Below are 14,002 nucleotides of genomic sequence, written 5' to 3'. Positions count from 1 at the left end.
CAGCACTTTGACGGAATGTTTATAACTGTACTATTATTGTTGTTGTTGTTGTTGTTGTAATAATAATAATAATAAAAGCAAATATAAAGAAGAACGTACATACTTTACATGGTTTGGCAATAGAAAGGGGCACACTGCAGTAAGTCATCAGTGTATTTATTTCTTTTCCTTTTTTTTTTTTAACCATAGCGTAAATAATCTAAAAAAACAGTAAGAATTCATCGTCATACACTTTCTCATGTGTCTTAATCAAGATGACAGTCTATAAAAGCAAAAATCTCAGAAGAATCTAATTTTTTATGCCTTTCATCTCGCGAGAATCGAAAGTGTCACTGTCATATTGGAGTAAAAGAACTAAAATAGTTCTTGGGCAGTGTAACACGGTCCTGATAAAATCATTAATTCGTGGAGAGGGGATTAATATAAGATAACATAGAGGGGACGTAAAACAACATTAGCAGAGAGACCATGAAAAGAAGAGAATAAAAGCAAAAAAAGTCCCACATTATCTCAGCTTGCCGTTCCCCTGTTTTGGTTCCTGGTCGGTGCGTCTGTTGCGTGAGCCTGAACACAACAGGAAGTTTTCAGAGTTTGCAGGTTAGCTAACAATACTGCGGGTCGCACACGTCTACTGCATAGTCGAATGGTTTAATCGATGTGACAGTGTCAGTATCTTACATAAATGCGGATTTGCACAACAATAAATAAGCGGGAATATGATCATCGGTATAATTTTGCTTTGTGTTGACGTAAACGAATGCTAACAGGAAAGCTAACGCTAGCTTGTTCCCGTTGTATTCCTTAGGAAGGAATTTGCGACAGGGTTGACTGTGGGGAGGCGGTGGTAGGAGTTGTGACAAGTTGTCTTGTTTTACCCACTAATAAGACAACACCGTAACATGACGTTATGGAGGAGCGGAAGCTGAAGAGAAAGAACCCCAGGACCTCCACTGCCCCGGTGGCTCCTACAGGGAGCTGCGGCCGAAAGAGCAGCGCTTCAACAGGGGGGAAGCACGTCGGCTACAGCCATAACACCGGGAGTCACTCGAGTCAGAGGAATAAAAACAGAAGGTGATGACTACTAATGATTCTGAATAACTTCAATATTTGACAATGTAGCTGTAACCAACTCTTTATTATTATTTGCCCTTTGTAGGGGAGTTAAAGACAAGCCTAGGTATCAGTTGGGGGGCCGCTCCAACCAGAACCAGGGCCAGACAGCACCCATCATCCAGCACTCTTTCTTGACTGATGTTTCTGATGTGCAAGAGATGGAAAATGGCCTTCTCAGTCTCCTCAACGACTTTCATTCTGGAAAACTCCAAGCTTTCGGTAATTTGTCTAATCATATATATCACCACAAGTGTTGGGGAGAAAAAAAATCCCTTGATGGAAAGTCTGTGTCTGGCTAAAGACTTGAGCTTCTGGAGACACTGTAGGCTAAGATTAAATATGGATATAATGAGAAATTGCTGCAGTGTCAAGGAAGCACCCAATTCAGTGTCTCAACAACTGTCTTGTGTCAGGCAACGAGTGTTCCATTGGTCAGATGGAGCATGTAAGAGAGATGCAGGAGAAACTGGCCCGTCTGCACTTCGATTTATATGGTGAGGTGGATGAAATGCCCGAGGACCAGAGGAAAACAGCCTGTGACACCAACATGGATAAGTTACTTCTTAATGTAAGACTGCAGTTCCCTAATTTGGAAACTTGCACATTAATTAGTGAAACATCATTTAGTTCACATTTTATTGTCTGTGTAGCATACTCAAGGGTAGTTTTTCAGAAACTGCAAATAAACTCAATAAATGTTGCCTGAGAGATGTGGGAGTGAGTTTACTAACTCGTGTTGTTGAGGTAGTTTACTCACTTGAGTTGTGTTGCAGCTATACAACAGTTCACCTAGGATTTTACTTTTTATTTCATTTGAGCCTTGGGATAAGGATTATATTCAAAGATAATTAGATTATCACATCTAGGACCTACTTTAGGAAAGATGCAGCTTTGATACTAAATAAGAGTGGATTTTTAAGTTTTATTATTTCCAAAGCCCTATGTGGGGTTAGATATTGTGATCAGCTTTTTGTGTGTGTTTTTGTATCTAATACCTTTTGTCTGTTTTCTAAACTCAAAATATTTTTCTTTATAGCTGGAGGAGCTTAGTTCTTCGATGTATCCTTTGGCATTTGCTGATGATCTGACACAAATAAATCTCTTGACCTTTCAGATGTTTTAAAATAGAAGGACAAGTAGTTTCTATAATGCACAGTATTTTGTTGCATCTTGCAAAATAACTTGTGGTTGTTCTTCTCCTTGACCAACATTTTTATTTCAGTCAGAAACTGAATCTTACTGATAGCCAAGAGATCCCGAGGACTGCCAGCATGTGACTTTTTTTTTTTTTTTTTTTTTTTCCTCTTCAGCTGTCTTCAGTCTCCACTGTGTCAGGCCACCTTGGAGTTCTGAGCAACCTTGTTGGCAGTATTTTTCCTTCATGCATATATATATATATATATATATATAGATATGTATTTTAAAATGGCAAATGTTTACCAGCACATCCTGTCAGAACAGGGGGAGGTGTACTGTATCAGTGGCTGATTTGGAGTGAGTGTTCAATGAATGTAACCTGTTTTAGATTTTTCAAGATATGCAATACATCACTGGTATCTTATATTGAAATTTGCCTGAATAATCAGAGATGGCATTTATTTGTATTTACCTAGTGATGAATCAAGGAGGATATTACATTTATGACATTGTAGGAAACAGTCTGGCTGACTGATAACTTTTTTTTATTAGATAATTTTGCGGTAGCATGGAGTGACATCTGATGTAACAAGTCCATGTGTGCAACATGTTGCTAATAAGCTAAAATTGATATTTCTTACTCCCCATATTTGATCCAATTTTCGATTAGCAAGCCTCACATAAATAGCAATTTGAGTGTCTCTAACATTTGATGGGTCAATTCCTACTCTGTGAAGATTTTATTGCCTGCGACTTTACAGAAAAGCTATGATTTCATCCGTATGACTATATAATCTAAACCTTTATCCTAAATTTGTCACAATTGCTCAGCTCTCATTGTGCCGTGTTCCCTGACCTTTGAAACGAGGGTCTATCAAAGATGAATAGTAGCTATGAGCCCAGTTTGTGTGTGTTGTTTGTTATATTGTGAGGCCTACCCAACCTCACCTCAGACACATTTTTACATGTGAGAAGTATTTGCACATATCCGTGCGACGTGCAAAACACATAGTGCAATGACACCAGTGTATTATTAAAATGATAATCCAAAGGTTGACATCACAACCATACTTTAATTTCTTTTTCAATTATGTTTGCCTTTTTGATTCTAGATGTATTTTGTACTGCATATTGAAATGCGGAGTGAAAAGTGTTTGAAGCTGCTTTAATTGTAAATCCTACTTTTGTCACTCCATATTTTAACCAGTGTTTTTTTTATAGAATGTGGGATTAGTCTTAAATTTTTAATCTGATAGATTGTTTTATTTCATTGAATTATTAATAAATACTTTGCTTGTTGGGTCTGAATACTTGTCTCCTGACATGTATCTATAAATAAAGAATCTTTATGTTCAGTAAAAAACATAACTTTGTGGATTTATTTTTCCAAAATTTTGTGCAAAATGAAAAAAATAACATAAGTATAATAAGTAATTTCTCTACTTGTTGTGCAAGGCATTATGACTTGCAATGCTCTTGAGGGTTATTCTTCTGATATACTTGAATATTACAATGCATTAAATCATATCCTATGTTAAAACTTCCCTATAAGTTGAAGTGTATCGACATGGCTGGCGTTTTTGAAGGCAGTGAGTGTGAGCTGTGTGAAGGAATGTACTCATCCTTTTGTTGATGCGTGTCCAGGGTTACACGGAGCACACACACACACCCTGGCAACCCAGTTACGGGTCTTCAACCAACAGTGTAAGCAAGTGGCGGTAACAATTTTCATTTTGAGGTGTTTCAGGCAGTGAATCCATGGAAACGAGCCCGAAATCAACGCCTCATTCAGTGAAGCGGTGGCAGCTCAGCGGGACCGATTATGGAGTCCCCCGCCTTCCGTCAGAGACCCGCTTCAGCAGCTGGACTCCTTTGCACCACCAAACGACTAACCAGCAGGTGAGAAGCCCAGCAGAACCGGACATGATCGGTTCACGCTTTTCTTTTATGAACCACGAGATGGCAGCAATGATCACTTAATGTTGATGCGCTCATATTCCACGTTCACAGAAATTTACCAAAAAATGGAAGTATTTTTTTTCCATTCAAGTGAAAATGCATAATGTAAAACGCCATTAGACTGGATTCCAAAAAAAAGTGCTTTAAGTCTAGTGGGATCGTGTTCCTTTATTTTGAGCAGTTGTTTGAGTGCCATCTACAGTTTATGGTTGGGTGGATGGAAATTAAGACATAACTGACAGTCTGCAGTTTTTTGGTTTTCCTTTATCCTCACAGTTGTTCGAGGAGAGGGTGAGCCTCATCCTCCGCTGGTTTGACATGTGGACCGACAGACAGAGGAAATATCTTCTTCACTCTCTGCTGATCCGCAGCACCAAGTCGCAGCTCAAGTAAAGCCTGATACCATAAGTATTTGTCAATACTGCTTCATGAATAAGTGTGTTGAGGTATTTTCTTCCACGAGTCATGAAAATGACTGAACAATCTGTGCAGATACTGCAGAGATTTACTACTTGAAACAGTTCCAGTGACTCGGCTGGATTTTACAACAGTGTTGCCACGGTTCCTCTCTCTGTACGTGATGTCATTCTTGACCCCTCGTGAACTCTGTGCAGCCGCCCAAGTCAGCTGGCAGTGGAGGTTTCTTTCTGAACAGGTGTTGCTACTAACACAATATTTGAATTTTTACAATCTGTCTTACATGTATTTCACTAAAAATGTTCAATGTATGTACTCCATATTTCATTAAAGTCAAGGCCCTTCATCTCTGTGCTTCCATCTGGCAGGACTGTCTCTGGGTCGACAGGTGCAGTCGAAGAGGCTGGTTTCTTCCCTACACTCCCGCTGGGAAAGAATTTGGAGCTTGGAAGAACCACTATGTTTCCTGCGTCCAAACTCTGGACAGACTGACACCTCGTGAGGCAGCAGAGCAGTATGGGACCCTCAACCAGCAGTGCAGTGGAATATTGGAGGAGGAAGAGGAGAAGAGAAAGGAGCTTTTGATCAGACAGATGATCAGAGAAAAACTTCAAGAGGAGAAGAGTTAGTTTGTGTTTTGTTTTTGTTTTTTTTTTAACTTTATCAGGGAGGGCCCTTCTTCACAATCAAATCTGGTCCAAAAAATTTGCATGATAAAAAATAAAAACAAGATTAGTTAATATCTTGCACATTAGTAAGAATTCAATTAAAAAAATCACTACAATCACAAAAATAATACATATCAATACAAATATGGTAATGTAAACCCAACAAAAACCCAAGGAAAATCTTCACAAACCATTTGGAATCTGGAGCTAAATGATAACTAGCAATTATAGTATGAGATGTTTTTTGTGTATCAAATTAAAATGAAATACAAAATAATTTGAAGTGTGCTAGTGAGGCAACAGAGCAGGCGACTTTGTATCAGTTCATACCCATTCTGCCTTTATATAGCCACATGCAGGGATTTTAGTGGTATCTTGAAATGAACTTCAGGAATAGATACATTTATTATTTCATTAACATACTAATGTACAAGTTCAGGTCATTAGTGCATTAATGAAATAATGAATGTATCTATTCCCAAAGTAATTCAAACAAAACAAAATCTTTTTTTTTTCAAGATTATTTAAAAAGAAAAGTTTTCTTAAAATGTTAAAAAAATACATTATTATTAGCAAAGGTTGTGAGAAAATTATTGGAAAAATTCATGTAAATAATTGTGTAAAAAGTTCAATCTGTCAACCATCACAGTGGAGTTTCTCTATTTGGTCTCTGAAGAGCATGTCAGTATTCCCTCTTGTGAAAATATCCCCTCACTGTACATATTTTTGCACATTTAATGTCTTCTTATTTACAGGAACACGTATGAGAAGCAGAAAAGCTTGGGGCAGCAATTCAAAGTCACCGGGAGCCCAGAGTTTATTTCCACATTCACCAAGACTCACCTTTGGAAAAACATTCAGCTCCTGGCCCTCAAGGACCCTGGAGTCTACAGGACCCTGCCTCAGTCTGGAGAGACAGCCTATAGCATCCATTCAGACCTCTACTCCCAACAGGTTATTGTCACACACTGATGCTGACACAATTATTTACAACTTCTATTGTAAGTGGCAAAAGAGGAAGTCTTTGTCTTTTATTACCAAACATCTTTATGAAATCTAACCACACGTCTTTATGCAGTGAGAGATTGAACCGAGTCAGTAGGTCACTGTCCAACTTCACCTTCAGACCTGCACAGCTACATACTGTCTCTCCAGTCCACTGCAGCTATCCTGCCTTCTTATTGCTGATCTCCACCAGAATTCCTGCCTATGAGGTCTGAGAAAACCCAGAGGAGGAAAATGATGAATATGGAACTAAAAAGTAAAACTGTTAAGCTGTATAAATAACATTTCTGTCTCTGCTCCTTCTCAACATGCTCCATTAAGTTGGTGCTGAGCGGTGTGAAAGCAGGGGTGATTGTGGTTCTGTATGACCACAGAGGGACTCTCTCAGCTCTGTCAACCCTGGTGGAGAGGGCTATTTCTGGGCAGAGAGCTCAAAGACTTGGCCTATTAGCTCCAGGAGGAACGCAGGAAATCCAACTGTTTCACAGTGAGAACAAGTATCTGTTTATTTTAATGCATGGGAAAATGGCCAGGGTTAGTTCCACTCCAAACGGGCCTGCTAATGGTTGAAGTTTACATCACAGGACCGTGAGAAATACCAACTGTTAAAGCTATTCCAGTGTTTATTGAAATGCAATAATTTCATGTCCCAATGGTTATCATAAGAATAATTAAAGTATTTTGTTAATTTGACATAGTTTACCCTCAGCAAACTAAATATACCTATTTCTACCTATAGTTTCACTACTCTAAAAATGTACTTTAACCTCTTTAATGTTGCGCATATCTAGACACCTGATATTTAGAATGTTTCTTTTTTGAAATGATGTATTCTAATTCAACTTTGTGTCTTGGCTCTGCCAAACAGATTGCAGCCTATCAGAGAAGACTCTGCTGACCCTCGAGCACAGAGAATTTTGGGAAAAACTGTGTGGTTTTGTGGCGCCAATTGAAGAAGACGGAGGAATTGACATTTTCTCCCCATTGGCAGCATCAAGTGGGTGAACAGATGTATAATGAACGTCACTGCAATGCAAATCATTGTATCTAATTGCCCTTTTGTTTCCCCCTTTGTTTCCTTCCCCAGCCTCAGGAGTGGCTCTGATCCAGACTCTTTCTACTCTGACAGGTCTGAAAGTTTGGGCACCCATGGGTCTCTCCACTGGAAGTTTTCAGAATAGTGAGCCATTGTTTTTTGAACTTTTCATCTGCCTCTCAAAACTAGCAAATCAGGTTCACTTTTGCTCCCTCAGCTTTTGATTTTCACTACACCCGATTTAATGACAATGAAGTTTATATTTTGACTTAATGATCCAAACTGAAAGGTTTCCAGAGTTCCAAGCAAAGACCATCAGTCTTCCAAGTTGTGTTTGATGGCAGGCATCTGATAAGGCTCTTGACAAAGTGTGATGTTCCAATTGCTTGATTCTGTTTTCCCATTTTCATTGCATTTATTTCTCCACAATCCGATAGAGCAGACAAGAATATTCATCGCCAAGCACAGAAGAAATGTTCATTACAATCAATCAACTGAAAATGTTTATTTTAGTTTGACCTTCCCCCTGTAGTCCTGAGTGAGTGGTCAGATGGCAGTGGACTTAATTTGCTCTCAGACCAACAACCAGGAGGGCCAGCTCTACAATATGTCAATGAGAGCGTGCTTAAGCACTGGTGCAGACAGGCTGAGTGGATTGAGGAGGCGCTGGTGGAGCTGCGCCGCTGTCTGGAGCCAAAGCTGTGGCAGATTAGCCTCCAAGCTAGGGGTCGAGCTCTTGGTGGGTCTCTCAAACACACACACACATAGCTGGGCAGACAGCAGGTTTCAACATGTGCACACACTTTTGTAAACTCTGTGGAAATCTGTTTATATGTTTATAGGTCATTTTCTTTGGAGCGTAAGCTGTCTTGAGGAACTTTATTTGTTCAAAGACCTAAGTTTGGCTTTGACAGAAGGGCTGACTGCTCTAACACAACAGGAAGTGGTGAGTGAGATTGATCACTACAGTACTTGTGTTCTGTGGTTAATGTTTATCTTCAAGTACATGTATTTCATTATCATGGTAATCTTTGTGTTACTTAACATCTGCTTTTTTACCTTCAGACTAGACCCCAGGAATTTCTTGCTACCTTCCTGTCCAGATGGAGTGAGGAGAAGGGGCAGGAAGACCTCAGTGGAAAAGAAGATCTATCTCCAGCTTCACATAGCTTAAAACCTAGCCACAATCTGATCACAGGACAAAGTCAAGTATGTACACTTGAATCCCTTCATTCAGAGAACTTTATTTGAGAGCATGGTGTGTTTGTAAGCAATTTGCCCCCTCTTTTGTTGCATGAGTCTCAATTCTCTTTCAGAATATGTTAGACTGGCGAGGTGTAGTGGCCAAGGAACTGCACCATAGTGAGTGTCTCTATATCAACAGACTGAGAGCTGTCATTAAGGTACATCTTCCATCCTTGAGCTTGATCAACCATGAAGAATGCATTCAACAAAACAATGTATTTCATATATGAAAACAACAGAAAGTACAATATTGTTAAAGCCTGATATTAGTTGGTCTGGAGATTATAAACTCTCAATCTGAAACACCTCACTGAAACACCAAACTTGGATGACACGTTGTGCAGACTCATGCAAGATTTCCAAGAGACAAAATGAAGATATGGCCGTTAACATACATGCTTCTCAAGATTAGTTCTGGTGGTAATTATTGTTTTTGAATATGGTAACCACATCCACTTCTATGTGTGTGTGTGTGTATTTATCTTCGAATGTGCTTAGAGGCAAGAAATATTATCTCAATTAATTATCTTAACCAACAAAAACAACAACCAGAGATCCCTGTTTATTTATGACTTGTTTTCCACTGTTTGTGTTCAAGAAATGATATGTGGATTAATTTGCTGCAGTAGTTTAACATTTGGGGTTTTTCTCCCAATTGGTCTGGAGGCTGTTATCATGATATTATTTAATATAAATTTGAGGGAATCATCCTTGCTATGATAAATGTTTCCTCCAAACTCAATATGATACAAATGATTTACATTCTAGCTGGAATCAATCCATGGGGGACAATTTTACCTCACATGTGACAAAGACTAAAGAAAAAAATGGTTTCTATTTACATGTCCCCTCTCTGTGTTAAGGTGTACCAGGAGCCTCTGTCGGCAACTCTTAACTCTAACAGAGCCATTCTAAGCTTTGCTGACATTCTAATTGTCTTCAGCCCCATCACACAAATACTGGAGCTCAACAGGTACATTCAAACCTACAATACATTTCAAGTATCACTATATTACCGTATTGAACCCACATCCTTGACTGTGTGATTGTCTCAGGATGTTCCAGGTAGACCTACAGGCCCGGCTGCAGCAGTGGGGTGCAGAGCAGTGTTTGGGAGATGTCTGTGTAAAGCTGTGCACGAAACTCAGGATCTACACGAACTACTTAAATAACTACATCACTGCTCTCAGCACCATCGACAAGGTAAAAACAGAATGTTTCAATCATCAATTCAGTGTATAGGGAATCTAGGAAATTTCTCGAAGTAGTAATTTGTTGTTTAGTACACGAAATACTTCAACATTGAGTATAATCATGTTGCAACTTGCATTGGATTAAGGCAGGTGTGTCCAAAGTCTGGCTCGGTGACCAGTCATGGTACATGGTCAGGTTTTATATGGCCCAGTAGGACTATCAAACTGAATCAATAAATCAGGAACATATTTCAAAACTTAAATGTTAACAGAATGTGAACTACTCATATGAGTCATGTTTAAAATGAATATGAGCTTGCCAATTTTATGCACTTCATGCACAAGTTTATGGTATTCAATTTATTGTGTGTGATCTGACTCCAGATATGAGAGAAAGGTGGAAATGGTTTGATTTGTTCACTCATGAGTCAGACATAAGTCATATCAAATAATACTTTGTGAAATTGGTCAGAAAAGAGTATGAAAACCTGAAATATAAGTGAGAAGAAAACAGTTTCTGGAGTGCTTATGAGATATGTGTTTTTCCAGGCCTCACAACAGGCATTTAAACAGAAGATTAGAAACTGTTTTTCATTTTGCAGTAGAAAAAAATGTGTTGTTTTTACTCTTCAGATTAAAAACTCATACCTCTAAAGTTGTACTGATAAGTATGTTATGGATAAATTCACAAAGGTGATATAAAAGTCAATCAGATAATTTCTGGTAGACTGTTAAAGTAACTGATTTTTGCTTGTGTGTCAGTGCAGAGAAAAGAAGCCTGCATTTCGAGCTTTTCTGAAGAGAACGGACAGAACTTTAGCAACACACATGCTGAGGTAACCTTATTCATCGCTCATTATTCCCTTCTCATCCAAAATAATCTGTTAATCATAAACAATGGTAATCGATGCAAATGCGAAACCCTTTCCAAATTAATCCAAAATAGTACAAGACAAAACACATCATATCCATCACAAATTAGTAGTGGTATTGGTTTATTTTATTGTCCTTAAGTAAAGATATCAATGTGAATTATAGGTAGTAAGGTGGCACCTGGTGCTAAAACAATATGACCCATGAGAATATCTCTCACTCTGCATTAAACAGAAATGAATATCAATAAGAAAGTTGATTAGATTACCAAGGGGCAGGGGGTACAACTAAACATTTTCAGTTCTCTTTTCATATATTTTTTTTTTTTTTTCCAATTCAAATTTCATATTTACTTTGTGTTAGTACTTTGTCTTTGCTGATATTGTTGTTCCTGGTGACAAAATCATGGTGGAACTTTGGATGAGTGCAAAATTTATTCAACAAGCACCAACAAACAAAAACTGACTGTGAACATCCGGGATCAATAATATATCCCCGGCCTAACCATGCCCCGCAGGTGGGACACACCCCTTAGTGTCCACCACAATATCTTATTTATTTATTTTATATTTGATGTATTTCACAGCCAATCAAATATTGGATATTGAATCATGGATTTAATTGTGATGTTAAATTGTGTGTGTGTGTATGTTTGTTCATATGCCTCCGATTTCACTTACGCTTGTTTGTGTGTATGTGTCAAGCCTACAGGAGCTACTGCTCTGTCCAGTTTGGAGAATCCAGGAGTATGTGACGCTGCTACAAGCTTTGACTTTACACACCCAGCCATGTCACCCTGACCACACACACCTAACTTCCGCCCTCCACACAATGCAGCAATTCAGTGAATTCATTCACAAGGTATAATGGTACAGTCATCACTATATGGAGATTTTTTTGGGGGGGGGCTCTCTTACACAAAAATGTTGGTCCATTTGTTTTTAAATGGGAAGAATCCTCCACACACTGAATCAGAACATGATTTCCTCTCTTCCAGTTAAAGCGTAACTCGGAAAGAGACAGACTGATAGAGGAAACTCAGCAGATAATCCAAGGCTGTCCGGTAAAAATTTCCTCATTTCTACTTTTAGCATCATTCTCTCGAGCAGAAACTGCAAAATTATGCAATTATAAGTTACGTGTGCTTTGTGTTTTTAAACAATGTAGAACCTCAGAGAGGAAAACCGGCACCTCATTTTGACCAAGGAGGCTGCTTTGCTAAGGTTCCCTGATGAGCATGTCCCAGAGTGTCTCAGGTAGTGAGTTTTGCCTTTTTTTTATTTGATTCAGTCTTGTCAATCAGTAAATGGTCCTTAGTTCACATATTACACACAGCCCAGTTGAAAGTTTAATGATGAAGGGTTGGATGCAATTTGTTTAAGTAAGGTTTATTTCCTCAGCATCAGCACATCAGTGTGGAGTTTGGTATCAATGACTTTATTATAAATTACTATATGTACTTAAATGGACATTATTGGTTTGTTTGAGCAGGGAAAGCAAAAGTTCAGTTATAAAGACAGAAATGCAATTGTCCATGTACTGATTGAACATGTTTCCTGGAGTAAAAAATGTATCCTTTGAAATGTAATCATATTTTACAAGTGAAAGGACTTTTACCTCAATGCATTACCACAATATCGCTTATAAACCTATGGATGTATTGCAGATACATCAAACATTCAACACAAATACATATAAAAATGCATGACACAAAATATAAAAACAATTCCCCTAAATAAATAAGCAGTTTTAATTGAAAGGTATGTTTGACAAAATAGGAGACTACAGATAAAAAGCCTAATAACAAAAAAGCTATTCGAGAATCACCCTCCCCCTTTAGATTTCTACTGTTCAGATTACACCACAATAGACAATATAACTGTACCGTGAATGTAAACAAAATGCCGGTGTGTGCCTTTTTTTGTGATTAGGACCTTTGAGCATGTGTCTGATGTTGGCCTTTTCCTGTTCAATGATGCTTTGGTGTTGACACATCGAAGAGTGAACCACATACCTTTCACATTGACATACCAGAGCTCACACACTTTCCTCGCCTCTGTGGCTCTGAGCAGCCTGACTGTCAGAAAGATCACACACACACGCTGTAAGTAGTCCTGCCTAAATGTTTATTGCAGTTGAAATTAGGGCTTTTTCAATTTTTTAATTATCAGAGAATATAAGTATAAATCAAAGAGCATGTTACTATGATATACTACATTTTTGGACATTATCTATATATACAAGTATGTGTTTGTGTTTTCTTATTTGTTCTATCTAGGCTTTGTATTTTTATTATAAATTGTTGTTTTGTAGATGTGAGTCATGCATTTGTCCTGGAGGGTCCATGTCGTTCCTGGGTTTGTGCTGCAGAAAACGGTGAAGAGAGAGATCTCTTCCTGTCTGTGTTGACTTCAGCCATACAGACGGCCCTGACACATTAGCAATGCGATGACCCATTAGAAGCACAATATCAGGAAATCCGACAAATTCTCCTTCACAGTAAAACAAAAGAATACAGCATGCAATCACCATTCCACTGGCTTTAAGAGTATCTTCTTTAATTATAACCATTGATCATGTGAAACAAATAGATGTGGCGACAGTGTCATAGTGTCCTCACTTAACCTGTACTACTTTTCTGCTGCTCTGCCCCCACATCACTCACCTGCTCTCATTCTCAACAAAACACTCACCTGAAACTGATGACCAGCAGTCATGGTCCGCATAAAGAGACTAGCCTCAGAATCATCCAGTTGCCAGATTGTCTTATTAACCAGTATTAGTGCTCCAGCATTTTTACCTTTATTTGTTTTTTAATGCGATTTGTTTCTTTATCTACCAAATTGAATACCTCTTTCTGTGTTCCTGCTTTTTGTCAGCAACCTCAGAATGAATAAACTGACTTGATTGAGACGCCTTTGTGGAATCCTGCATTTGGGTCCTGACGACTGACAGATGTTTCCCCATTCTTTTTGGGGCAACTATTCTAATAGCATATCGGCTATCACAATTGTTTGTTGTTGTTGTTGTTGTTGTTGTTGTTGTTGTTGTTGTTTGTTTGTTTGTTCTTTACCTGAATGAGAACATTCTTGTTTGACAAGAGAGTAGCAGTCTGGTGTAGTGCCTCAGTTGCCACACTCTTGAACATAAACCACTTTTATCAGCTTTTGCACTCTCTATGGGAACATAATTCATAGAATTAACATCATCTAAAGAAAAAAAAAAACTAGTTTAGGAAAATATCACAAGTCAAAGGAAAAAATATGGTATTTTGCCTGTTTCTGTTGGTTGTAGAATTTTTTTAGAAAACAATATTGCATAATTCAAAGCCTATCATTTTTTTCAGAATCTCCAGA

The 14,002-nt window shown here is 38.3% G+C and overlaps 2 protein-coding genes across 4 annotated transcripts; both read left to right on the top strand.

Annotated features, from left to right (window-relative positions):
- Positions 1–366: 366 nt before the first annotated feature.
- Positions 367–3,613, top strand: ccdc28a (coiled-coil domain containing 28A). Of its 3 annotated transcripts, none has more exons than XM_086148348.1 (6): positions 367–597; positions 887–1,071; positions 1,157–1,332; positions 1,527–1,681; positions 2,150–2,172; positions 2,336–3,613. In XM_086148348.1, exons 2-6 carry the CDS (start codon positions 908–910, stop codon positions 2,388–2,390), a joined length of 573 nt encoding a protein of 190 aa, XP_086004474.1. In that variant the 5' UTR covers positions 367–597; positions 887–907; the 3' UTR covers positions 2,391–3,613. The 3 variants fall into 3 exon arrangements, with proteins under 3 accessions (XP_086004474.1, XP_086004473.1, XP_086004472.1); XM_086148347.1 differs by having other exon boundaries at positions 551–597; positions 806–1,071; XM_086148346.1 differs by having other exon boundaries at positions 571–1,071.
- A 354-nt stretch (positions 3,614–3,967) lies between these two features.
- On the top strand, positions 3,968–13,543 carry ect2l (epithelial cell transforming 2 like). Its single transcript, XM_086147411.1, has 21 exons — positions 3,968–4,149; positions 4,486–4,598; positions 4,702–4,864; positions 4,995–5,250; positions 6,050–6,248; positions 6,373–6,508; positions 6,621–6,786; positions 7,168–7,296; positions 7,387–7,479; positions 7,868–8,074; positions 8,178–8,281; positions 8,401–8,544; positions 8,652–8,738; positions 9,444–9,553; positions 9,636–9,783; positions 10,536–10,609; positions 11,351–11,507; positions 11,644–11,709; positions 11,814–11,902; positions 12,578–12,750; positions 12,960–13,543. Exons 1-21 carry the CDS (start codon positions 4,009–4,011, stop codon positions 13,085–13,087), a joined length of 2,883 nt encoding a protein of 960 aa, XP_086003537.1. The 5' UTR covers positions 3,968–4,008; the 3' UTR covers positions 13,088–13,543.
- The last annotated feature ends 459 nt before the right edge of the window (positions 13,544–14,002 follow it).

The sequence above is a fragment of the Fistularia commersonii genome, chromosome 6 (assembly GCF_037954325.1).
Source record: "Fistularia commersonii isolate RoL2024-O1a breed Wild chromosome 6, RoL_Fcom_v1.0, whole genome shotgun sequence".
Classification (NCBI taxonomy): domain Eukaryota; kingdom Metazoa; phylum Chordata; class Actinopteri; order Syngnathiformes; family Fistulariidae; genus Fistularia; species Fistularia commersonii.
The sequence above is the reverse complement of the archived record's forward strand: the minus strand, read 5'-3'. Positions and strand labels throughout refer to the sequence as shown.